Source organism: Armigeres subalbatus, unplaced genomic scaffold (assembly GCF_024139115.2).
Source record: "Armigeres subalbatus isolate Guangzhou_Male unplaced genomic scaffold, GZ_Asu_2 Contig750, whole genome shotgun sequence".
Lineage (NCBI taxonomy): Eukaryota > Metazoa > Arthropoda > Insecta > Diptera > Culicidae > Armigeres > Armigeres subalbatus.
The window spans coordinates 71641-97724 of record NW_026943535.1 but is presented as its reverse complement, the minus strand read 5'-3'; the positions used below and the strand labels follow the sequence as shown (position 1 = coordinate 97724).

Here is a 26084-nt window from a genome sequence, read left to right as displayed (position 1 = left end):
TACAGAAATAATCATTACTTCCAACTTTTTCTTCCTTAATTTTTCTCCATTTCTTTATTTTCCTTCTCCCTCTACCTTTTCTCCTCTTTTTCTTTTTTTTCTCCTCCCTTTTCATTTTTCTTCATCCTGTTCTTTATTTTTTTCCCTCTTCTTCCCTCCTATTTTCTTCCCCCTTCTTTTTTTTCTTTCTCCTCCTTGTTTTCCTTTCCTCTTCCTTTCTTCCTCCTTCGCCCTTATGCTTTTAATTTCCTTCTTCCCTCTTCCCTATAGGGCACTGCACGGACTGCTTTGTCTCTTTCTCGCTACAAAGAAATTAGAAAACAACAAGGCCAGTAAACGTCAAAATTTATAAGGAACGAAAGAGAAAGAGATGTTTCCGTGCAGTGCCCTATTCCTTCTTTTCTCTTCTTTCTTCGTCCTCTTCTTTCCTTTTTCCTTTTTCTGTTTGTCTTATTTTTTCACATCTCACCACAAACTTCTCACTTCTCAACATAATGCTTCTCATTACCCAATTACCATCTCTCACTTCTCACCTCTTGCTTCTGGTTCCGCTCTTCTTATTTCCTACTTTTCCCTTCGCAACTATCATATCTCACTTCGCACCAGTCACTTTTAATTTCTCACTTCTTACTATTATTTATTTCTTCACAGAATCACTTCCATTTATCAGTTCTTATTTCGAACATCTCACTTGTCATTTCATTCGCTTCGAAACTCTCAGTTCACAAAATTGTAACTATTCGGCCAAATAGAGTTTGACATTTGGCCAAAACCCTGAAGCATTCTACATGCTATGAAAAGAGTTTGATATTTTGAAATAGAAATATAAATGTGTTCCCTATCTCGATACCTTCTGAGATGGATGGTCACTTCAATATCGAGTAAGGGAGAGTTCACTGTATCACTTATTATTTACAACCTCAAAAATTTTATCGTTCGTTTTTAAAATTTCACATATGAACTGATTCCTAAATTTGATGATTGTAGCTTGTAAGCTCAATTTTTGGTGTCTTGTTGAAGGATATGCTGCAAAGAATCTCCCGATCAAATATGTACGACAAAAAAATTTACTATACTTTTTTCGGGAAAGATGCGGATCTGGTATCATGTATTAAAATCTATTTTTTCTACTTTCCGGTATTTAGTGCGGTGATTTGCTGGAAATTGACTATTTCAATGTATGGTGAAAAATTCGAGCAACTATACAAGTTTGATAAATTTGTTATCATGGCTTGTTATGATTCGGAACAGTTTTTGCTTCTCTTTTATCGTTGTTCGGTATCTATTGAGAGCGATTTCTGCAAACCCTGCACTCTGGTTCAGTTGGATATGGCATCGTACCATTAGGCGAAACATGTGATGTGGTACGAAGACAACGATGCTGTTTTTGTTCTAAAGGATACCAAACTCACCAAAACTTCGCTCAATAAAAATAACTCTAGGCTATTATGAAGGGCACGCTCAGAAAAACGGGGAAAGTCTTCAAAAACGACGAAGATTTCGGTTGAATGACGGCTTTCGACCAAATGGTTGGTTCGGCCAAATGATATATTCGGCCAAGCAACTTTCGGCCTAGTGGCCTTCGGCCGATAGACCCTTCCCTTGGTTTTCGGCCGATTGACCCTTTCCCTTATAAATATTTTTCATAAATGATGCTTCGTGTTCCTTCCCCCAGCAAAGTATCAAAAAACCGCTTGGTGCGGTTGGGGTTCTGCAAAGTTTTCAACAGATTTCTGTTGACCTCCTATCTAGAACATATATGTGGGATTGCTGTTCCAGAACTTCATAAAAAAGCATTGGAAATTATTTTATTTTTAAAGACATGATTGGAGCTGTATTTTTTTCGCGAAGAGATGAATATATGATCTGTGAGATGGAATTGGAAACATATGTTCTCTTTGTTCTGACTAATGCCATTTAGTACTTCGTAAACATTTATCTTCTTCTAAATGGAGCCTTATGTAGCTTTCATCAAATTTCAGAACTGCATACCAGCTGGCAATCTATATTAGATGACTGAAGCACACATTTAAAAGTATATATACACAAATTGGGAAAAAAGAATTCAAAATACGTTAAATCATTCATCGTGCAATTACACTGTAGGGCCTGATGAAATTGTGGTAAGTGCATGCAACTTCTAATAACAAAAATAAAAACAATAGGGATTCAATAATATGGAAATGCTAATTTTATCTTCCAAACTCATGTTCATGATAGAATTAGAGGCGAAAGTATAGATTTGATAGTTCCGTTGGGATACGGCAGGCATGAAGAATATTTCATAGAAGCGAATAAGAATGTTTTATGAAAGCGAGCGGAGGGTAATATTTGTGATGGTATAAATCTCACGACCTTCCTTATGCCAAGTTCCCGTATGAAGAGGGAGGGAAGAGTATCAGTGTGGAAGCTGATATCTTTCCACTGTTTATATCCCTCCACGAAACTATCAAATCTTTTTTTTCGCGTCTAATTCTATCATGAACATGTACGTCTAAGTTTGGAAGATGATATTAACATTTCCAAATCATTGTAAATCATTAACCGAAGAAGTAATACACTCATATCATTAATAGGATAGGGATTCAACTTGTAACTCTGGGAAACATGCAGGGACATCAAACGGATCGCAACAGCTATTTCAGGCAGACATTCGAGCAGGATCAAAACGGGATCACGTGCACAAGCAAACGTACTCAAAACGATGGTACTCACGTTCGCTTGATTGGGAGGATTACCCAGCGGACTACTTCTGCTGTTTTGATTCTTATCCATATAGACCAAGGGACCCTTACCGGCGGATGATCTTTTGAGATTTCCACTGCTCGGGCTGTTGGTAATCGGAAGTGGTGGCTGGTAATTATTATTGGCAATGTTTTGCGCACTTGTGGACGTATTCAGAAGTCCTTTGAATATTTCCGTTGGGCTGTTGTTATTATTGTTGTTGTTGCTAGTTCTGCTGTTGTTATTACTATTGACAAAGCTACCATTTTGTCTAAGTCTTTCGACTCCAGTCTTGTAATTTTCCAAATAGTCCGTTTTGGTGGACGGAGTCATGATCCGTTTGCTACCTCCATTACCATGCCGATTGAAGTTATGAATACTCGTAATGTACTGTTGCTGTCGGTGGTAGTGCTTAGGCCGGATCGGAACCCCAATGTCGGACTTGGTTCCCCTAATGGAACCCAGCCGAGAGCTGTCCAATCCGATACCACCACCAGCAACGGGATGGTTACCACCGAATCCCGGTGACTGCCCGGTGGTACAGCGGAATCCGGTTCCGTCGTAGTAGTAGTGATACGGCGATGTCGATGACAGGGTCGCGGCCGAGTCGATATAACCGTACGAGTTCAACCCATAACCAGTACTAGTGCTAGTCCCAAAAGCGGTTCGACCTCCTGCTTGGTTACCGCCGTGACCACCGGGGTCACCCCCGGAGGTCGGAGAGAAATTTCGTGTTAGGCTAAAGGTGTAGTGATTGTTTTGAAAGTGTGTGTTACTGTTATTAATTAGGCGACTGTTGGATGATGCCGAAGTGCTATGTACACCGGGAATCGCGACCTTCTGCTGCCGGTTCGGGCAGAGCGGAGGCTTTCTCGTGGCGGATGTTACGGTGTTTGCACAGCAACTACCGCTATTACTCACGGGATGGTGGTGGCTCTTCATGTTGTTCGACGAAGACGATTTGGTATGCGCTGAGGTTACCGAGGCTCCAGAAGATTTGTTGGTACCGTACTTGGCGCTGTCACTGGACCTGAAAAGCAATTTGTGTTTAAGATGCCTATAAACGTTCACATGTAGTTTACCTTTCGGAAGAGTATTCGTAATCTTGATCTGCACCTAGACCATGATCCGTATGTGCATGACTATCACGAAGTCCATAACTGTCCAGCGGACTCAAGCTCGATGCCGATGTAGAGATAAAATCACCCATACTCATGCTGGACATCATTCTGCAAAAGATTCTCGTTCATTTATACCCAGAAATCGTCAAAAAGATCGCTGAAACATTACCTGATCAACCCCGAATTACGATCGTAGTCCCGAGAAGAACTGATCGTACTGGCGGACCGGATCGATCCGTTGACTGCACTCATGTGCTCGTTCACATTCTCCTTCGGGTATTCTCGTATCCGATCAATCCGCTGGTGATCGTGATGACTAGTTTTGTGTACCTTAAGGGCATTGGGTTTTTTGGTAGCATTATGGTTCGTTTCCACCACGGTGTAGGGTATTTCTCTGAGCTGATCCTCAGTCATACCGGTCGTGTCGACGAGATCAAACTGCAAGTGCTTGGTCAGTTCGCTGGACCAAATCTTCTCCGACGGGGAACGATGCTTCCGATGCCGTCGACTCCGATGATGGTGGGAAATACCCGAATCCGGAGTGGAACCCTTGATAACCTGGCTACTCTTAATGACGGCTGCCTTGTGGACGTTGTCTGCTTGTTTGCGTTGCACTTCGAGCCACTGTTCTCCGGAGTCGACCAACTCAATCGACTCCGTAGATCGTCGATGACCGGAATAGCTGCGATCGCGACTTTCCGTATCCGAGCGATTGCGACGATTCTTGGAACGATGACGACGATGTTTACGATGGGAGTTATGCGATCGCCCGGAGCGACCGGACCCGCGGGACATCTCGCTTTCGTTGTCGGAAACACGGCGGCTGCGGTGACGGCGTCTGCGCCCCGATCGAGATTCGTTGGACGAATGACTTTCCACCGAACTCGATCGCATTCGATTGGTATTGTTGACAGGGGCACTCATACGCGTGGAGGCGGACCGAACCGATTTCGGGCTGGAATTGATTCCGAAAAGTCCCCGCTGTTGGGAACGCATCCATGGTGCACTTCGGGTACTCCGAGGAGAATCTGGGGGCTGAGGATGCCCTTTGCTGCTACTACTAGTATTCAATACAGCCGGTATGCTGCAAGTAGAACGATAAGGGCTGTCATACCTGTAGAAGAAGGAGAAGAGACGGAAAGAGGTGCACAAACAGATGAAAGGAAAGGGTGAAATAGAAATAAAGATCGACGACACTGTGAAGAATACAAGAATACGTGTATGAGGCAGGTTGCTACTCACGTCTGAGCCGGTTGAGGTATCGAAACGGTCTTGATCTCCTGCTGAATGTATTTTGGTGCATCAAAAATTTTCTCCTCTGGTTGATCGTCCACGATCCGTCGAGGTTGCCTTCTTGAGGGCGTTCGGGTGAATGCTGGTGGGGCTCGTTGTTGCGCCAGGACTTCTTTTATCTGCTGTCTTTCAGTTCGTCCACTGTAAAAGATATTTTAAATCGATATCTCGGTCCAATGATGTAATTAAATTTCTGAAATCGTGAGATAACAGACCTGTACCTGAATTTGGAGCTCAACGAGGTCAAGCTCGCTGCACCGGATGTGGTCTGCATTGGAGCAGTTCGAACCAGCCGGAAAAATGAGTGATGCTCTACACAGCATTTCCACAGATGCTTGCAGGCACTCTTTTTTGGTGTTTCGAAGCCATATGTACTGATTTCGTTCTGAGGAGAAAAAAATCCAAATCAGTTCAAATGCCAGTAACAAGGCCGACTGTTACTCACATTCTTATCACAGACCCGCAACATAAAATAGCGCCCTTTGAAGTAGACTTTGGCTATCCGAGGCCAGTAGTAGTGCGCTACTGTTGTCTTGTTTCGTAGCACAACGATTCCTCCAGGTGTTAGACCCAGAAAATATTCTACGCTATCTTCTCCCTTCCAGAAAAAAAGAGAATTGTATTGCTACAAAGAAGCACGAGTCCGAACTTTCTAACTTACCAGCACCGGATGCAAATCCACTCCGTACATGTCGTGCCACTTGACTTTGTCGAGGTAGTTAAACTCGGCCTGCGAGGGAGCCATACCCTTGAGCTGCACATGGAACTCATGGATGCGGCTTTCGATTTCCTTGGTTTGGTTGTTGAGTAGCCGGAACTCGGACACGTACCCGGGCGGATGCTTGCGGGGGTCATAGTCACCCAATTCAGCTGCCAACCGGAAACAACCGAAGTACAGAATCAGTTTTATGTTGCCGTTCTAAATTGGATTTACGCTGTCTGTTCTTACCTTGCACTACATAGGCGCCCAGCTCGGCAGCTAGTTCGAAAGACACCGGTAACCGGCCCTGGAGGATATCTTGCTTGACCTGCAGATACAGTTGGTACCTATATGGACCAGACGACGATGGCAACGAGCCATGAAAACAACAATACTGTTAATCACCCCCGAAAAAGTGCTCTACCGACCCGAACGGACCGGAGCGGGTCGAACCGATTTATGTCCAACTGACGCAGCTGACCATCGACCGGATACTTACCTCGTAATTTCCTCCACCAGCTTGCACGGATCGCAGGCGTAAAATTTCACCCCGAAGTACAGGTCGAAAGGTTGCTTGCCGCCCTTCAACTGCCGGGATAGTCGGGATGCTGGATCCAGCCAGTGCTGCAAGTAGTAAGGGAAGAGTGTGGGTGAGTATAAAGACAATTTATGGCATCAGCATTGCTGAATCGGTTCGTTAAATTGGGACAACGTACGGAGCGTATCGAAACCACATGTACATTGGCCGTTGGGTGTCAGAGTGGTAGATTGCCATTAGGTTATTTATTTGGTTTATTAAGTGGCGTTTGTTTACTTACAGGAATCCGACTGCCTTTTTTTCCATATTCGATCAAGAAATAATTTGAATTATGTACCTTGTGAAAGAAGTTATTTCAGAAAAACATCCTGAATGTCAGGAATATACCAAACTTGTTCAATTATGTTTCCACTGAATTAGAAAAATGGATTCAAAAATTTATCTTCGACAGGAATTTCGAACTCATCATAAGAAGATCGTTTCAAAGTTTTGTATACAATTTGCAACTGTATATTTTTATATATGGTATTGATAGGTATTCCCGGTAGGCTATTACGCCTCGATATATCGGAAGTCGCAATCGCATTTTCAAGTTCAATTTCATCTAGCTGCATCGTAAATTCTCGAGTAAGCCCACGTGATTACGGAGGTGTTTTGACAAAATAATGTTTGTATCTTTGGTCTTTCAAGCCTGTGCTGGGAATAAGACCCTGCCATCCGTAACCCTACCGATTAAAATGCTTTTAACAATAATTTTACCATTCTAATTCATACCTGAATTTAAATCAAGCCCATTCAAAATTAATTTAAACTTTAAATTAAAGATAAATAGAAATCGCCATAACAGAATAACTTGACATTTCAATAAATAATTAATCTTCAATATAGACGCCTCTATCTATTCGCAAAAACACTCGGAAAATCAGTCAGAGTCTTGCGGATAAATTTCACTTTTCGCGTACGACAGCCAAATCGATAAATACAATCAATGCATTTTCTTGTCAACCACTTGCCGACGGCCGCCACTAACGATACTAACGCCATTATATTTTCTTCAGCCACAACAATACGAATAATTTTTAATGTAGCAGCTCGCTCCAATGTCCAACAAGTGATTATGGTTTGTACTTTTAAAAGATGACTGAGATTAAGAAAAGGACCGATTAATTCTCAATACACATTTGAAATAACCCACAAAAAAAAAAACCAGAATCTTGCGAGGAAGTTTTACTGGCCATGAATTTGCCATAGACACAGTACAGTCTTTCACAACTTCCTAGCATAATGTTGGTTCTGACAAGAACCTACATATTTATTTTCCTTAATTGGTTTCTTCAACCACTATCAGGCACCTCTCAATAGTAAACCTTGCGAGAGAAATTTGATTTAAGAATTGCTTCCATTAATGAGGACTGGTGCGACCGCCACCCGATGATTCGCCGCTCCGCCATCGATGACTGCCAGTGAAATCGCTGTTATCTGCTGCAGATAGAACCGTTGCCGAACGCCGTCGACCGGCCTCCTTGAAATTTTGAACGAAAATGACGTGCGCGTGAAATAATGCTCTTTTTATGCACCCATCCCACCCAACCCATCTGGCAGAAACCCTTTTGGCCGAACCGGCCATGCGGCCGAATAGGTCAATTGACCGAATAGTACATTTGGCCGTAAAGGACATTTGGCCGAATAGGACATTTGACGTCCCACATCGCTCTTCTCACTTTGAAAATGTGAATTAAGGAGTGCCAAACGACCCTTTCGGTCAAATGACTTTTCCGGAAAAATGACTTTCGGCCTAATGGTCTGTTCGGCTAAATTGTATATTCGGCTAGTGACCTTCGGCCAAATAGCACTTCACCAAGAAAAATAAAACGGTGGGTCATTAGCCTCGCCCTAACAGCAGCATCAATTGAGATTTTCTGTGAGTGGTCGGGAAGCAGCTCTCAAGTCAGATTTGTCTCACAGGATTCAACCTATTGAGTGGTTGCTTATAGGGATTGAAGATATTATTGAAAAGAAATCGGTTCTTGTCACCATTATATCCGGAAGAAAGTGAAGGTGTACTGTAGGGTGGCTCAAATTAGTATGGCAAAACTTTGTTCAATTTTTTGATGGGCCGCCCTCTTATTCAGGTCTATTTGATGCCCTGATGCTCTGGACAAAATTTCAGTTAAATCGGTCAACGTTTGGGCGGTGTTAACTCGTTGGAAGTTTATATGGAAAAATGTATGCAGAAACATCCAATAACAGTAAATTGCAGCTGGACTACACAACTCACGATAAAGAACTATGATACTCATTCAGATCTTGGAGAATTTAATACAGAATGTTATGCAGAAAACCGCGAGAAGATTCGAGTTTGCTCGGCTAAGTTATCAGCATTTCTCTGCAGTGGGGTTTGAGCAAATTTCGTTTCTTTTACCTTTGAAAAGAAATAAATTCACTCCTACAACACTCCAGTAAAATGCTAATATCTTTGCGTAATAAACTCTAATCTTCTCGCGGTTTTCAGCATAACATTCTGTATTTTATTTTACAAAAACTTAATGAGTATCATGGTTCTTGATCGTAAATTGTGCCGTCCAACTGCAAATCATTGTTTTTGGATGTTTCTGCATACATTTTTCCATATAAACTTCCAAAGAGTTTAGCACTGCCCAAGCGTTGACCGATTTGGCTGAAATTTTGTCCAGAGCATCAGGGCATCAAATAGAACCGAATAAGTGGGCGGCCTATCAAAAAAATTGAAAAAGTGTTTTTTGAGCCACCCTAGTGTACTGTGACTTATCAAATGTGTGGCCAGTGAAATTTTCTCGCCAGATTCTGAGTTTGGTTATGTACTGTTAGTGGTTTGAAGTGGGTATTATTGAGATAAATAATAAAAAGACAGCAACCCTGCAAATATGGTGTTCGCTTCCGATCCGGCAAGTACGAGATGGCGTGGAGCGCAGCGAGCGAGATGGGCAGACCAGGTGCAAAACGACTTGGCGAGCGTGGGCGTATTCGAAGATGGAGAGATGCGGCCTCGAACCGTGTATTGTGGCGTCAAATTGATGAATCAGTGTTATCTGTTTAGATGTAGACTAAATAAATGAAAAGGGTAATTCGCCAAATGTTGAACGGCTAATTTCTTCGGCTATTGTTGAACGCACGTGCATTGCTTATGGGAGTTCAACAATAGGCGACAAAATAAACCGTTCAACATTTGGCGGTTTCCCCAAATTAAAATGAATCATACCCTGATTTCTTTAGTGGCAATTTATTAATTTTTATGGAAAATTTCAATTTTATTATGGAAATTTTATTTTGCTGCCTTATAAAAGAAATGATCCGAGACGAAATACAAAAAAAACTTAGCGTGGGTCGTAGAATCATGGCCTCCAGAGCGGAGGCTATCGGCGTTTATTCGGGTATTGCTGCAGAAATTAATTGGCGTCTCAATCGATTTGATTCTCACCAGCGTGAATCAACCTTATTTTCAAGATTCTGACTTTGGTTTTATTGCCCAGGGGCGAGAATAATTACAGAGAAAGTTGATCTGAGACAAATATTCATCACAATACAAAACACAATCACTTGGCGGCAGACAGTTCGTCGAACGCTGAAATATTTTTTTTCACAAACGGCGGCCAAAAACTTTCTTCATCGGTTTGGCGGTGGTCGGTGAAAATTTTCTCGCAAAATTTTGAGTTTGGTTCTGTTGCTATAAGTGATTGAAAATGTACATTAATTCGATTTTTCAGGACCACCATTTGTTAATCTGAGTCAATGTTTCATCATATTTCAAAGCACAATCGCTTGACGAAGGCAAACAATTCGATCGTAACGATGCCGTCGGCAGCGGAATCAAAAGCCTGTCGGAGAGAAGCGGTGCAATGAATTCATTCGTACGGTGTGGTAACTGAACAAAATTCGGATGTCGTCCGAAAACAAATTTCTGCAACGATCAGCTGCAGACGGCCACCAATACTGACGCTATCTAATATTATTAAGTCATCGGACGAGTTAACTCATTGAAGCGTTTTTTTTTCGACACGTACTTGAGACGTACGGCAACATTCTGCCGTCGCCAATCAATTATGCTTTGTACTATGAAGAAAAATTTTCTCGGATCAACCTTCTGTTATGAATACATTTTTGGAGGCATTTTCCATAGTGAAAACATATTTGAGGGCAAACACCAAACGACAGTCGTCGTAAGGACCGATACTGACGCCATCGATTTTTCTTCAGTCATCATGTTAATAAATTAGCTGCATTGCACAATGGTCGGAATCGTCGAATTTTACGACATAATTCGATAATTCATAAACAAGCAGCACTAGAATTGTGACGTCTTCAGGATAAATGGTCTTCAAGAAAATATCTATTTTCGGTGTAAGTTGTCATTAGGGTGGCCCTGTGACAAATTTTGTGAAACGTATTTTTTAACCTTCCTAGTGCATTGGGGTCTATTTTGGCCCAGAGATGATTTAAAAACGTTGTAGCTTTGTAATCAAATGAGATAGGGCGTTGAAATTTCCTGACTTTTCCTAACTTTTGGAAATGAAAATTTTGGGGAGATAACCAGCTATCAGCGACCTCTAGGAACGTCACAACAAAAAAAGTGACACATTGTGCATTAGCGGGTCAAAAATGACCCCAAATTGAATTCGCTCCCAAAAGTTCATTTTCGAACCGATTCTCAATCTTTTGGAACCAAATTGAAGGTATGGAATCCACGGATGTCGCTACGGGCAGATTTTTGCAATTTGGTCATTCTGGTTCCCAGGAATCGATGTTGAAGGAACATAGATTCTTAGGCCAATTTTTGGCGTGATTTCTTGCCTCTCGAAGGGTGTCGAAGTCCTCCAGTAGATCCGGAACGTCCGTAAAATGGCCAATTCATGAAACTTATTATAAAAAAGTGCGGTTTTTTCCAAAGCTTTTCCTCATAGTACTTTGAGTAACAAATTATTGTGGTGACCCATTTGGTGAACCTGGGTGGCCACCGGAGGTCCTCAATAGATCCGGAACGTCCGTAAAATGGCCTATTCATGAAACTTATCATAAAAGGGTGCGGCTTTTTCCAATGCTTTTCCTCATAGTACTTTGAGTAACAAATTATTGTGGTGACCCATTTTGGTGAACCTGGGTGGCCACCGGAGGTCCTTCAATAGATCCGGAACGTCCGTAAAAATGGCCCATGCATGAAACTTATCATAAAAGGGTGCTTTTTCCAAAGCTTTTCCTTATAGTACTTTGAGTAACAAATGATTGTGGTGACCCAATTTGGTGGACCTGGGTATACCGGAGGTCCTCCAGTAGATCCGGAACGTCCGTAAAAATGACCTATTCATGAAACTTATCATAAAAGGGTGCGGTTTTTTCCAAAGCTTTTCCTTATAGTACTTTGAGTACCAAATGATTGTGAGGACCTATTTTTGTGGACCTGGGTGGCCACCGGAGGTGCTCCAGAAGATCTGGAACGTCCGTAAAAATTGTCAATTCATGGAATTCGGCTTTGGGACAGTTCGTCGAATGACATTTCGTCGAATGACGTTTAGTTGAATGACATTTGGTCGAAAGGACATTTGGTCGAAGGAACATTTAGTCGAATGGACGTTTGGTCGAATGGACATTTAGTCGAATGAACATTTAGTCGAATGGATATTTGGTCGAATGGACATTTAGTCGAAAGGAGATTTAGACATTTCTGGTTAAATAATCCAAAAGATACAAGAATAAGCTGGTTGGAGGAATTCAGTGGACATGAGGAATTTCAATCAGCAGCTGAAGAAGCGAGTAAGGAAGCCAATGAGGGTTTTTCATCTGAGCTAACAGAAACTTCTGGAGACCTGTTGGATTATTGAAAAATTGCAAACCTTCAGAAGTAGCAAAATATATACTGCCGCTTACCGCAAGTCGAGCACATCTGTATATGGGGCTCCATGTACAGATGTGCTCGACTTGTGGTTAGCGGTAGTATACCCTCTATTCTATTTTCGGCACATGGTCTAAAACCAATGATATCAATGTTATTTTGCTAATACTTCATCGTAGTCGGCTTTAGAACATTCCGTTGATCGACATTTGGTCGAATGGAAATGTTTTTTTATTCTTTTCATTGATACTCTTTCTTCGACTCAATATGTATACAATAATTAGTTCAGTATAAAATGGTCTTTCAACCATAATTCGTTAGTTATTGGCCGAAAACTTAATTTCGACCAAATGATCATATGACCTAATCTGCCATCACACGCATATTCGTCCCATATTTGCTAGAATTTCCGATGTACATGGGACAGTTATGCGTGTAACGGTAGTAATGTATATTCGGCGTCATGTGTAATGACGAAACATCATTCGACTACATTTCTTTTGACCAGGTGGTATAGATTCAATGTAGTCGGTTAGAGGGGTTCGCGGAAGTCAATATCCAGTCGAGAATAATATCGCAATATTCACCGTTTTCGTATTATTTATTCTTTTTATCAGCCCATCATTCTTTGGACAATCTTAGAACAATAATTATATGACTTTTAGGAATACCGCAATAAATCATTTATTTTTTAATTGTTATTGGCTTAAGTTCTTTTTTTTTCAAATATCCATTCGACGGAACGTCATTAGACTAAATGTACCAAGATTATCAATTCGAAAATCCACTTTCGACTAAACGTCATATAACCAAATGTACGAAGATTCTTTCAGAAAACTGATTTCGACTAAATGTCAATTCGACGTAGTGTCCTTTCGACCAAACGTCATTCGATCAAATGTCCTACGTCTCTAGTGGGTTAAAAATCATTTTCGACTAAATGTCCTTTCGATCAAACGTCCATTCGACGTAATGTCCTTTCGACCAAATGTCATTCGACTAAATGTCATTCGACGAAATGTCTTTCGACGAAATGGTATAGATTCATGGAATTCATCCTAGAAGTGCGCGTTTTTTCCAAAGCTTTTCATTATCGTACTTTGAGTAACAAATGATTGTGGTGACCCAATTTGGTGAACCTGGGTGGCCACCGGAGGTCCTCCAGTAGATCCGGAACGTCCGTAAAAATGACCAATTCATAAAACTTATCATAAAAGGGTGCGGTTTTTCCAAAGCTTTTCATTATCGAACACTGAGTAAAAAATGATTATGGTGGCCACCGGAGTTCCTCCAGAAGATCTGGAACATCCGTAGAAGTGGTCAATTCATAAAACTCACCATGGAATAGCTGAATCACCGAACGCTGAGTAATAAATGATTATGATGACCCTTTTTGAAGGACCTGGGTGGCTACCGAGGTCTTCCGAAAGATTTGGAACATCCGTTAAAGTGGTCAATTCGTGGTGAATGGTGAATATCGATCATGGAAGCAAATTATGCCATACTTGAAAATATTTTCTGGGTTAATGTGATTGTCCTTTCAAAAAAAATAGTGTCATCATCTTAATTTTTATGAATTGACTATAATTACAGATTTTTTGATCTTGCGGAGTTTCATTCGTGACTACACACGTTCCTGAGAATGGGTTACAACGATCATCCATTACTCAGGATACGAAAATAGGAAAACTATGACAAGTTTCATGAATTGACCGATTTTACGGACATACAGTGGGCAATCCATGCGAATTGGTTACGATCATTTGTTTCTAAAATTAGGAAAATAAAAAGGTTTAGAAGAATAGTGTGCTTCATCTTCTATGGAAAACACGCCATTTCTAAGGTGGGTTTTATGAATTGATTTCTTTTACGTATGATACGGACATTCACGGCAATAATTGCATGTTCAGAGTACGACAAGGAAATTAAAAAAAATAGGATCTTCTAGTATGTATTACATAAATAAACCACTTTAACCGATGTTCCGTATCTTCCGTAAGACCTCCGGTAGTCACTTTGGTAAATAAGAACGGGTCACGACATTCCTTCGTATCTTGCTCAGAGTTCGATAATAGAATTTTTTTTTAAAGTTCGATAATGAAAAGCTTTAGAAAAACCGTGCTCTTTTATGATAAGTTTCATGAATTGACCATTTTACGGACGTTCTGGATCTTCTGGAGCACTTCCGGTGGCCACCAGATCCACCAAAATAGGTCACCACAATCATTTGCTACTCAAAGTACTATGAGGAAAAGCTTTGGAAAAAAACGCGCTCTTCTATGACGTGTTTCATAAATTGACCACTTTTACGGACGTTCCGGATCTTCTGGAGCATCTCCGGCGGCCACCCAGATCCATCCAAATAGGTCACCACAATCTTTTGCTACTCAAAGTATTATAAGGAAAAGCTTTGAAAAAAACCGCGCTCTTCTATTATGTATTTCATGGATTGACCTCTTTTACGGACGTTCCGGATCTTCTGAAGGACTATCGGCCATATAGGTCCATCCAAATGGGTCACCACAATCATTTGTTACTCGTAGTTCGATAATAAAAAGTTTTGGAAAAATCCGCGCTCTTATATGATAAGTTTCATTAATTGACCCTTTTTACGGATGTTCCGGATCTTCCTGAAAACTACGGTGGCCACCCAGTTCCAGCAAAATGAGTAATCACAAATCATTTGTTACTCAAATTACGATAATCAAAAGCTTTGTGAAAACTGCATTCTCCTAGGATGAGTTCCATGAATTGACTACTTCACCGAATGTTCAGGATCTTCTGAAGGACCTCCGGTGGCCACGCAGGTCCATCAAAATGGGTCATCACAATCATTTGTTACTCAGCGTTCGATAATTAAAAGCTTTGGAAAAAAACCGCGCTCTTCTAGGATGAGTTCAATGAATTGACCACTTCTACGGATGTTCCGGATCTTCCGGAGGGACACCGGACCGTGAAATAACCAGGAATTGTGTTGATCCATGGAAATGGACAATGGCTACATTCTAATAGAATTATTGCTACGCAAATTAATGAGCATTTCCAAAATCACCCTTCGAGAGGCAAGAAATCACGCCAAAAATTGGCTTAAGAATCTATGTTCCTTCAAAATAGATTCCTGGGAACCAGAATGGCCAAATTGCAAGAATCTGTGGAATCCATACCTTCAATTTGGTTCCAAAAGATTGAGAATCGGTTTGAAAATGAACTTTTGGGAGCGAATTCAATTTGGGGTCATTTTTGACCCGCTAATGCACAATGTGTAACTTTTTTTTAATGCACTAGGAAGGTTAATCATTCGAGTTAGTTACAAAGTTGTAAAAAAATAAATTGTAAGCATTTTTATTTAAAAAATAATAACTTTATTTCATATAAGTTGATTTATGACAAAAATTCTAAATTTAGATAGCGTGGTCCCGAAAAAAAACAATTTTTGAAAACTGTCATTGTATCGCTTTACGGTCTGGGGATAGCGCTTCTTTTGGTTACATAAGATTGGTGATAACTTCATTTTGAACCATATTATAAGCCTTTTTCATCCAAAAATGTTATTTTCTAAGCATTCTAGTGCAATTAATAGCAAATATTAGCAAAAAAAATCAATCCTGTTCTGAAACTATACATTCAGGCCCATCAAATCTTTTTTGTCCATATATGTTCACTTTTTTTGGATGATCGTATTAATTTGTGTATATATATCAGCAATTCCATGTGAAACACATATGTCATCATTCGGATTTTCACAAGCGATTATGCTTTGCACTTTGAAAAAGATTCATCTCGGAACGCTGCTCGGGCTGACACTGACGCCATGGTTTTATGAAGAAAGTTCGTTTAGAATCAACTTTCACTTGTTACTCTTCTCAACAATGCGCATTCTGAATCACTCACAGCACATAACCGAACACAGAATCACGTGAAAAAAAATCACTGGAGAATTTGCGTTTGCGCTTTAGAAAAATCATCTGAACTTTACCTTCTTTCCAAATATAATGATGGTTCTGAAAAGAACCGATTTATTTTCAATTATGTTCCTCACAGCAACCATTCGACTGCGCGACCGCCATTCGATGGTTCACTGGTACAGACGCTGTCGATTGCCAAATCCGCCGACGATCACCTTCGAAGCTGATTGGTACACGGACGTGAAGGACGCGCTGATACTGTTGTGATCGCCACCGTAGCTGCACACTACCACTGCTGCAGCAGTCGTTGTCACTGGACTCCTTGGCGCTCTGGTCCGCTCTCCGAGAAATCCTGAATGGAAATAACGCGCGCACGCAAAACACGTTTTTTTTAGGGGAAACGAAGAAATTGGCTAAAATGATGGTACCTTACACCAATCTGATTTCCGTGTTGGGGATGCATGAACAGGATTGCTTAGTTCTGATTTTTTACCGAGTGTTAGAAAGAAAATAAATTTCCAATAGTTTATCGTTGGTTGATAATCAAAAGTATCGATGGAATTGGCAGATTTCTGGAGATTTTCCGAATCGATTGATAAGAAAATCTCGAAAATCCATCGAGAGATAAAGACGCTACTAGTTTTTGAAATCTCTCCTAATTTCGTAGCGATCTCGATTTTATAATCACCGTTTCTCACCATGTATCCGAGTCTTCCCCATAGACATAGTTCGCGTGACAAGCACATCGTTGTGAATGGAAAACATAACACAAAATAAATATAAAAACATTCAAACAAAGTGTAGTGGATAATATTGGAATTAGGAGTAACCAATCATTGCCTTAGTCTATTTTGTGCCAAGATAAAAAGTCAATGCATGATGTTCGAAATTGATAAAAATAAAAAACGTTCGAAAACAATGTTTGTTCAATTCAATATTTTCAAACAGTTGGGAAGGGAAATCTTTCCATGCCAATTTCTTATTCCCGCAAACTAAACGTGGCACTTTCTATGGTGGTGTGGAGCAGTGTTGAGAAATCATATTCGAAGAAACCACTAAAACGCGCAACCGTCATTTTTGTTTGCGAACCAAATATTGCCATACCTATTTTTTTCCTCTGCTCTGCTTATACTCGTAAACAAAGCAAGTGCCAGAGAAATGCAGCAGTAGATTCGCGCAACTGTGGCGACGATTACACACTGTTCTAACTCGTGAAGCGAGTATTTTACCACTGTCTGCCAGGATGTGTACTAACACTAACATTACCCGTCATGTTGAGTAGAATTGTGTGAGAAGAAAATGTTTCAAACGCTCCAGACTCCAGTTCCAGATATGTAAAACAAAAGGGACTGATGTAGAAACAGATTTCTAAGTGCATTTAGTAGGGTTATTAATTCTGTGTATCTGTCATGGTTTGGTATTTTTGGCTGTTTATATCACCGCATTTTGCAAAAGCTGTTGGATTGGAATGGGTTTGCTGTTACTTGAAAAAAGTGATTTGGAGCTGCTGTAGTACAGGGCTTCCTTCATTATCGCTAAATGTACTGAGTACTTATTCCATGGCTACTGCTGATAAATCCGGATCCTATGCTTTTGCCGGATGTGCTGATGAGTTGACGATGGATACGTCATTTTCAGAAATTGCTCAAATAGCTCATCAGTATAGTTGTTTGGCTGTCAGAAATAGTTAAACCGAGAGTGGAATTACTAATCAGAACTTATGAATATTTTTCAAACTTCTTCCTCATTTTCATGTAACCAAGTTGTTAAGTTTATTCACTTGCTAGATTCTTGCGTTAATGGGATGCCAGCAAGACGAATGGAACTATTGCGACTCTTAATGATCAGGATTTCGCGACGTGGGACGCCCAAACTATATAGATTCATTCTTTGCGTTGGTGGTCCACCCCCAATAATAAGGTACACTGGGGAAGTGGAAAAAGGGGGAAGTGTAAAAATCGTCTCGAAAAATTGGAATTGTACATACTTTACAGTTTTTACCACATCATAACATTATGCAAGAATAAACTTTGATGCACACACTAATACTATGTTGAAATTTGTATAATACATACACTAACACGGTTAACGCTTGAACTGTAATGTAAGGTTTTGCGAAAAGTTGATTTTTGCATTCATAAAATCAATTCTTATTTGCACCAATTGTCCCTTTTTCAAGTGAATATATATCACAAATTACAATTACAATACAATTGAACTAATCCCATTCAATTTGTAGTGGTTTGTACCATGAAAGCAAATAATTCAAAGATTTTACACTTACCCCAGGTATCAAACACTGCGGGGGAAGTGGATAATGCTCTAATTACGCAATTTTTCTTCCCTTCAGGGTTTATTTCGATATCTGTGAATCTTAGTATGTTCCTTCTTTGTTATCATTGTGATTCCAGTGGTGATTGGACAAATATAAATGAGAAAATGCCTGATTAATCCACCTACCGGTATTCATGCCTTTCACATGTTTTACATATGAAAAAAATGTATAAGAAAGTTAAAAATAGCACTGATAGGTAAATATATTCTATAATTCACATTAATTTTTATTCATAACAAGTATCGCCGTTGAATGCAATTTTTTTGCGAACAAATTGGTTAAGGACAAGTGCTTAAGAATAGCTGATAATTTTGTACGTGCTTTGCGCACACACATACATACAAATACGCACATACAGACATCATCTCAATTCGTTAAACTAAGTTGATTAGTTTATAACCATGTAAGTCCCATTTTTCCTATAAAAAGTTCATCTTTGGGTCGAACATATAGATTTTACGTTCACTTAGTGTTCGAGAAGGCAAAACCAGCCCTCCCTAGCTATTACGAGAATTCCTTGAGGATCTATTCCGTTAAGGTAATGAAATCATTCCACAAAAGATACTCAGAGTAATTATTGTATTGATTTTAGTTATATGTAACTACTCATCACAATTGAAGATCAAGGTAAAATGGGTTTTCCACTTATCCCATCCTACTGGGTTAAGTGGAAAAACAACTCCTTATTTTTAAATCTCTTTCCACAAATTTCTAGCGACCAAAATGATATGAATTACCGCACAGTTGGTGCAACATTGACTGTTTTTGATAGCCCATTTTGATTGAACCCATTTAGATCATTTAAACTGGTTTTACACTAATTCAAACATGCACTATCGATTTTTCCTTCTCCACTTCCCCCAGTGTACCTTAATGGTTTTATTTTGGATCGGAATAATCACAGATCTTCGTGGTGGGACGCCCGCATTTAAAAATTTATTCCACTGCGTTTATGGGACGCCCGCAAGCAGAACAGTTTTATTACATACCGGAATGATAAAAATTCAAACGTCCGCATGCAAGATTTCGGTTACGGTTTTTCAGTGTTGTCCTACACTCTGTGCAAAAAGTTTTGCTCTTTGATTTTACTCCATCCAAACGATTTCATAATCTTAACTTAGTATGTGCAACTAATAGGAGGATACCGTCGTCGGGGATGAAAATGGGTCAAATGGAGGTGAGAATGGGTCGCTGTTTCAACCACTTAGAATGCTTGTAGATTAGATTGAATGCATCTGAGAGCAAGAAGACTAAAATATAAGAGACCTTTTGAACGATTTTGCTGTGCGACCTCCAGACTGCGGGTGAAAGCGATGACCCATTCTCATCCCCCAGGCCCATTATCACCCCCGATGGCGGTATTTGAATTTTCTTAGTCATGCCCAGCCAACACAAAGTCGCATATGCTAGCGTATGAATGTGCAAAGTGGAGGCGATAAAGGCTCATTCCTCCATTTGACTGCACGCAAAGTGCACGTATATGACCTCCACTTTGTACATTTATTCGCTATGACATACGATCTTGTGTTTACTGGGTGCAAAACTATCAAAGAAAATGCACGCCAGACCCACAGGAGCGCGCGAGCCACACTCCGACTCCAGTGAAACCACTCCAGTGTAAAATTAGCACAGAGTGTAGGACAATACTTACTAGTATTTGCTGCTGTTTGTTTTATATTTACAGTTACACAGTGAAATAAACTCAAAGAAAATAGATGTAGTCAAGGATGTGGTAGTAACAGTAGGAATTGGTACTTGCAGAAAATCGGCATAAGAATTTTATTGCAATTTTTCACTCTTGACAAAATATGTTTGAAGGGTACCTTGTGCTGTGATCATATAAACAATTCAACTGTTTGAAATACAAAGCGTAATAAGGCGAGGGGGGCCAAATTCACCAAATTTTTGCGTGGCAAACAAACGAAATACATATGTCCCGTACGATTTCTGCAAGTCTTCTGTAACCAGTAACCAACGAATATGATTAAAACAATGGGTCGGTGGATTATCAAAATAACTGTCGGACTAATTCAGATAAGATTAAGAAAATCTTACTTTGGAGTGAGTCCGTATGTGGTTTGGAGACTCCACTGGACTAAGTTCTGAAGAAATGAAATCAAACTTGAACTTATTCCGATCAAGAAAAATTCAAATCAGATATGACTTGGGCAATGGGCGGAGGCTTAATGGAACTACTGGACTCAGTTGAGTCAATGGAATCCATCTTCGGAGTAAGATGATCAATAATCAAAATCCTAGACCTGAAAAAAATATTCTGGTGTGGGTTTTTTGATTGCCTGAATCGCTATTGGACCTAATCGGATCAAAATAAATCCAACTTTGGGTATGTCGGTGCTTTGGAGACACCACTGGACCTATAGTTGCGTTATTGAAACCAAGCTCTGTTAAGTTAATCGATGTTTGGAATCGGACCTAGTCCGAACAGGTGTGGCTTGGTTGGTCGATGGTTTGGAACCACTAAATTGGTATCAGTTAGGTCAATAAAACTCAACTCTGAAGTTAGTTGGTTAGATGATCATAATCTCTATAGGACCTAGTCGGATCTAGGTAAATTCAATTCTGAGATGTGTAAGGAGGCACTTCTGGGCAGAATTTAGTCAATGAAATGGAAATATTGCCTAATTCCAGATTTCGCCGCCGCCTTAAAACTGGCGCCTTTGGTGAGTACCATTCCAGTCAACCACATGCTTTGGCACTGGAAATAAGAGAACCGAAAGTCTCTGACAGACGACTTCGTTACACAAATTGAAAACATCTAAACGAGATGCCCTGCGTAAGTGTAAAAGGTACCGTACTGTCCTGCTCAGTTATCGCTACGTCAGGCTTAATCTCAAGTAATAATAAGCCATTCAAATATGTTTTGCTTTTCTCGTATAACAACTAAAAGCTATCATTTAACTCGAAAAACAAACTTTTTTCTATAGAAACCCAAGAAGAAACCTATTAATCGCCCTGACGCCAGTTCGACCGAACGACATTCTATAGGCTAAATGATTCATTCTGCGGATCGTCTTATTCGACAAAACGAAAGGTTCGACCGTTAACCTTAAATCCTGTTTGGGTTATCTTTTGATCAGATTGATTTCGGCACAATTATTTTGCTTGGCTAAATAGCATATTCGGCCGAACAATGTTTGGACAAATGACCTTCAACCAACTGGCTTTCGGCCGAATGTTCTATGAGCTAACTTGGTAAGAGTCACAGTGTAGCACCTTTTTGTACACATGAGAAAAAAGTAACTCTGCAACAGTCGTATCCTTAAGGCTCAAATTACCGTCATCCAGTTATTGACGAGAAAGACAGCCACGTGCTCGTACCACCCCCTGTAATAAAACCACCCACCGAGGAGAAAAAGCAGCTTCCAGCTGGATGGGGGAAGTATTTTTGTTTCAAAACTGCATCATCCAATAGCTTAGACATAACTATATCCGATAGATGCTTCATTTGGTTGTATTTCGCTTTAGTTTAAAAAAAAAACTGCCTTTTGCAACATTTTTTTCCAAGAGGGGAAATCAACGATTTACTCTCACGCTCTCTCATATATAAGAGAGCGTGAGAGTAAATAGTCGATTTCCCCTCTTGGGAAAAAAAAATTGCAAAAGGCAGTATTTTTGAAAACTAAAGCGAAAACTTAAAAACTAAATACAACCAAATGAAGCATCCACCGGATATAGTTATGTCTTAGCTATTGGATGATGTAGTTTTGAAACAAAAATACTTCCCCCATCCAGCTGGAGACTGCTTTTTCTCCTCTGTGGGTGGTTTTATTACGAGGGGGTGGTACGAGCACGTGGCTGTCTTTCTCATCAATGACTGGATGACGGTAATTTGAACCTTAACAGTTTAACGGACTATGTTGTTTCATAACAATTACCAACAATAGGTCAGTAGACATGAATCACAAAATTATTTTTTTAATATTGAGGATTTTTAGAAAAATCGTCTTACTCTGGGAAAAATCGTCTTACTTTTTGATTACTTCCTGATTTTAATCGATATTTTGTGAATGTTTTGGGGTCTACTGATTGTTTTAGTAAATCCAAAGACCAGAAAAATTCAAAAACAAACCATGTAAAAAGCGATTCCATTGTACAAAAACACTGTAGCAGAGATACGAAGTTACAATTTCTAGACCGCAGAAAAACTGTATACATATACTTTCACAGCAATGATTCTCGTACCACTCCAACACTCAACGGGTTTTCCTGTCATTGGGCTGACCACCATCAAAACAAAGCACTTGGCCCGAGAGTGGACGTTCCGTCGTGGCCAGGCCATCCTCATCATGCTCCGGAGCTTCGACAGCTTCCGAGCGGTTGCTGTTTGCCACAGTACTTACCGTCTGATTATCCTGATCTATGTAACGTATTCCGAAATAGGCAGTCTCAATCAGGTTCAGTCTTGCGAATACTACATCTAACAAGGCTTGTCCGGGCAGATCGTCCTGTGGTAGAAAGAGAAAGAGAAGAAAATACCGGATTTAGATTAATGGTGCCTCGGTTTTGAGAGCGTAGTTCAAGAGTCGGTCGGTGCGCAAAGTACACAGTCGTCATTTCCGCTTGATAGTTTTTTTTGCTTGGGTATGCCATGACGATGGTGTATGTACGATGGATTCTATCATCAGGATTAATGTTCACACCAGAATGGATCGGTTTTGGTTGGCGGAAAGTTGATGGTTTTGGTTTTCTGGAATTGTGATGTCGAAAATATGCGAACAATGTTGTGGATTATGGTTCTGTTATTGAAGCAATGTTTAAAAATATGTGCTGCTTTGGAATGAAATAGGATTAGTTTCTGTTGTTTCTGTTTCTGATGGTATTATTTTACATATTTGTACTGTTTTCTTTTTTAAGTATAATTAAGATAGGAGCACGTAATTTTCCAAAAGTACAAAAAGCACGACATAACCAAACAACGTTCACAAAAGTGTAAATTTGATTACGAAGCAAATGGACAAATAGTAAAAGTAATTTAACTTATACATTTATGGGATCGACAATAATGTCCACCATATATTATGCTGTGTTGATGAATTGAATTTTATATACCTAGGGGAGGAGGTTCGGTTGTGGGCACCGTCCGGTTATGGGCACCCCTATGTATCTTTTGACAAATAAGAGATGCTGTCATTCTGACAACCGTCATTTGTTTGCTATAATAGCATGATGTTTTGTGCTCAATATCAAACCGGATGGGCATCTCTGCTTTGAACTAGAAACAAATAAATTTTTCGTACAAGAAAAACAACACGAAATTTTTTTTTGGCCTTTTTCAAAGTGTCATAAATTAAAGGATTTAATTCAAAAAGTGAGTTCTAATGCGTATTTACTCAGTAAATTTAATCTATTTGGAGGCCCAATGTCGTTTGCCATCAAAATTTTAGTGCGAATTTTCTTTCTTCACATTCCAAAAAAGGCTGCGAAATTCGGTTGTGGGCACCCTCATTTTATTGATAAATCATTCAATATCGTTTAAGTTGTCCCTCAACTTATTTTTAATAACGTTTTTATAATTATTTTGTCATAATTGTTCGAAATAATGAGTTTATTTAATATTTTTGATCTTTGGGCATGTCTAGTTATTATACACACACTTTTTGGAACAAAGCGATTTGCTTGCAACAAGTTGCATTCAACGGGGAATTGTTTCCTATTGAAAATTGTTTCCTATTGAAAATTTGTCAGATCGGACTATGGAATCAAAATTTAGCCAAAATATTATTTTTTGAAATGAACGAGAAAGGCACTATTGCCGCTAGGGTGATTTTCAGGTTTTTTTTGACTGTGATGCATACCAATAAAACGTAAATCAATGAAAAATTAAAACCCATTTACCTAGAGTGCTATTTAGACCTTTCTTATGTGATTTTTCAACATCCTCCTTAATGCACCGAGGGAGGCATACTCACTGCTAGGTGAATTGATTTGAGTTTTTTTAGCGTCTCCTGGCTTTTAGAATGAATAAACTATTCCTTGTCTTTAAATCTGGGTGGTTTTTATTCATGCTTCTTTATTTTTAGCTGAGTTTTCAAGGGTGCCCACAACCGAACCACGAAATGAAAATGTCCAAAAATGTCAAATTTTCTAAATTGTCAATATTTTTTTTCTAAATCGATGAAATCATATTAATTTCTTTGCTAGTAGTAAGGTTATAAGTTTAGCTTTCGATTGCTATGCAAATGTCGACATAAGATCAACCAGGGCCAAAATTATGGACCAAACACAAAAGGGTGCCCACAACCGAACCTCCTCCCCTACTAAACAGTATAGAACAACAACTTCGAGAAGTAAAGCAGATAAAAACATGAATTTAAGAGATTTTTTTATGTTATAGTAAATAATCAATTATACTAAAGTGTATAAGCCACCTTTTATGGTTGTGTAAAATGCGTAAAACAGTCACTCGCTAGAAGCTCAATTCCAATAATTTCTCAATAACCACAAACTTTCCCCTGTGGAATTCCAAGTTGCGCCAATCATTTATCATTGTTTCCCTAAGAAACATCACTCGATTCCAATTACCAGAATCAATTGGTCTCGCAACAAGTGCTTCTGCCAATCGGCTGTGTTGCCGCGTCATGAAAAGTCAGATTCAATCAATTTCCAAACCCCAAGAAGGAAAACAACCCGGAGACAAACGAATTTCCAGCGTACTGGCTGGCTTGTTTGAACAACCGTCGGAAGAACCAACAAGCTCAACGACATCGATCCTTCCTGGAAATCAATCAGGAGGTCGGTCGATGATGATGGTCATCACTTGTCGGCTCTGTCACCGGCCACCATCGTCCTCGAAAGCATCGTTCTCCATTATATCAGGACATGCTCATCTTGACTGGTGGTGGTGGTGGTTGTGGTGGGTGCCCGTTAGTGACTCCCCCTCTGCAAGATAAAGTTCAGTTCAAGTTGAAAGGTTAAACGACCCACACACACAGTGCCGGACGACCAGCACGTCGTAACTAGTCCCGACACAAAAGAGTTGTGCGGGCGGTGAACATTTTCCGACATTATCTTGCTTCGCATTTGCTTGGCTGCTCTTGAGACACTCAATTACTGACGCTGGGACGGTTTCGGAGGAAAACTTTTTCGCTTTTCATAATGCCATGCGTTGTCGTGGGATGGCGCGAAGAGACAGTGCTGTGGAAGATGGTGATAGATGGTCGGGCTTGACTATAAATTCCTCAGAATAATTTGAGTATTTTGATAAGAAAAAAAAAACGAGAAAAGCAATATGATGCAATAAATGTAACAAAAAAAATGAACTGTAGTGACTAAAAAATAATTTGCCAATTGGAACTATTTCGAAGCAATCGATTGTCAATTTTAAGTGATGAACTTTGTTAAACTTAAAAATCACTCTAATAAAGGAAAAAAAATGTCAATTTCAGCCAATCAGCAACCGGTACGATTGTGACAGAAAATCGGTACGATTTTTAATGACTACTTGGAACATCCTATCTTAGATTTCAAGAGTCGTGAAGAAAGCCATGAAGCTCGAACTGAAATCGATCTAGAGTGCGACGCTGCAATCAACTAGATGATTGACAGATCAAAAATGAAACCCTAGCGAGATCGGGCAGGATCGCC

General features: G+C 39.9%; 1 protein-coding gene across 1 annotated transcript in view; it reads right to left on the bottom strand.

Moving 5' to 3' along the window:
• The window catches only part of LOC134204614 (uncharacterized protein DDB_G0287625-like), a gene marked incomplete at its 5' end in the record, with an annotated part of 153448 nt that overhangs the window by 56053 nt on the left and 71311 nt on the right, over nt 1-26084 (bottom strand). Inside the window, 10 exons of the mRNA XM_062679411.1 lie at nt 2716-3754; nt 3807-3953; nt 4015-4959; nt 5088-5279; nt 5360-5523; nt 5584-5736; nt 5800-6008; nt 6088-6185; nt 6338-6462; nt 22841-22945. Coding sequence (XP_062535395.1) covers nt 2716-3754; nt 3807-3953; nt 4015-4959; nt 5088-5279; nt 5360-5523; nt 5584-5736; nt 5800-6008; nt 6088-6185; nt 6338-6462; nt 22841-22945 — 3177 coding nt within the window. The remainder of the gene's footprint in view (nt 1-2715; nt 3755-3806; nt 3954-4014; nt 4960-5087; nt 5280-5359; nt 5524-5583; nt 5737-5799; nt 6009-6087; nt 6186-6337; nt 6463-22840; nt 22946-26084) is intronic.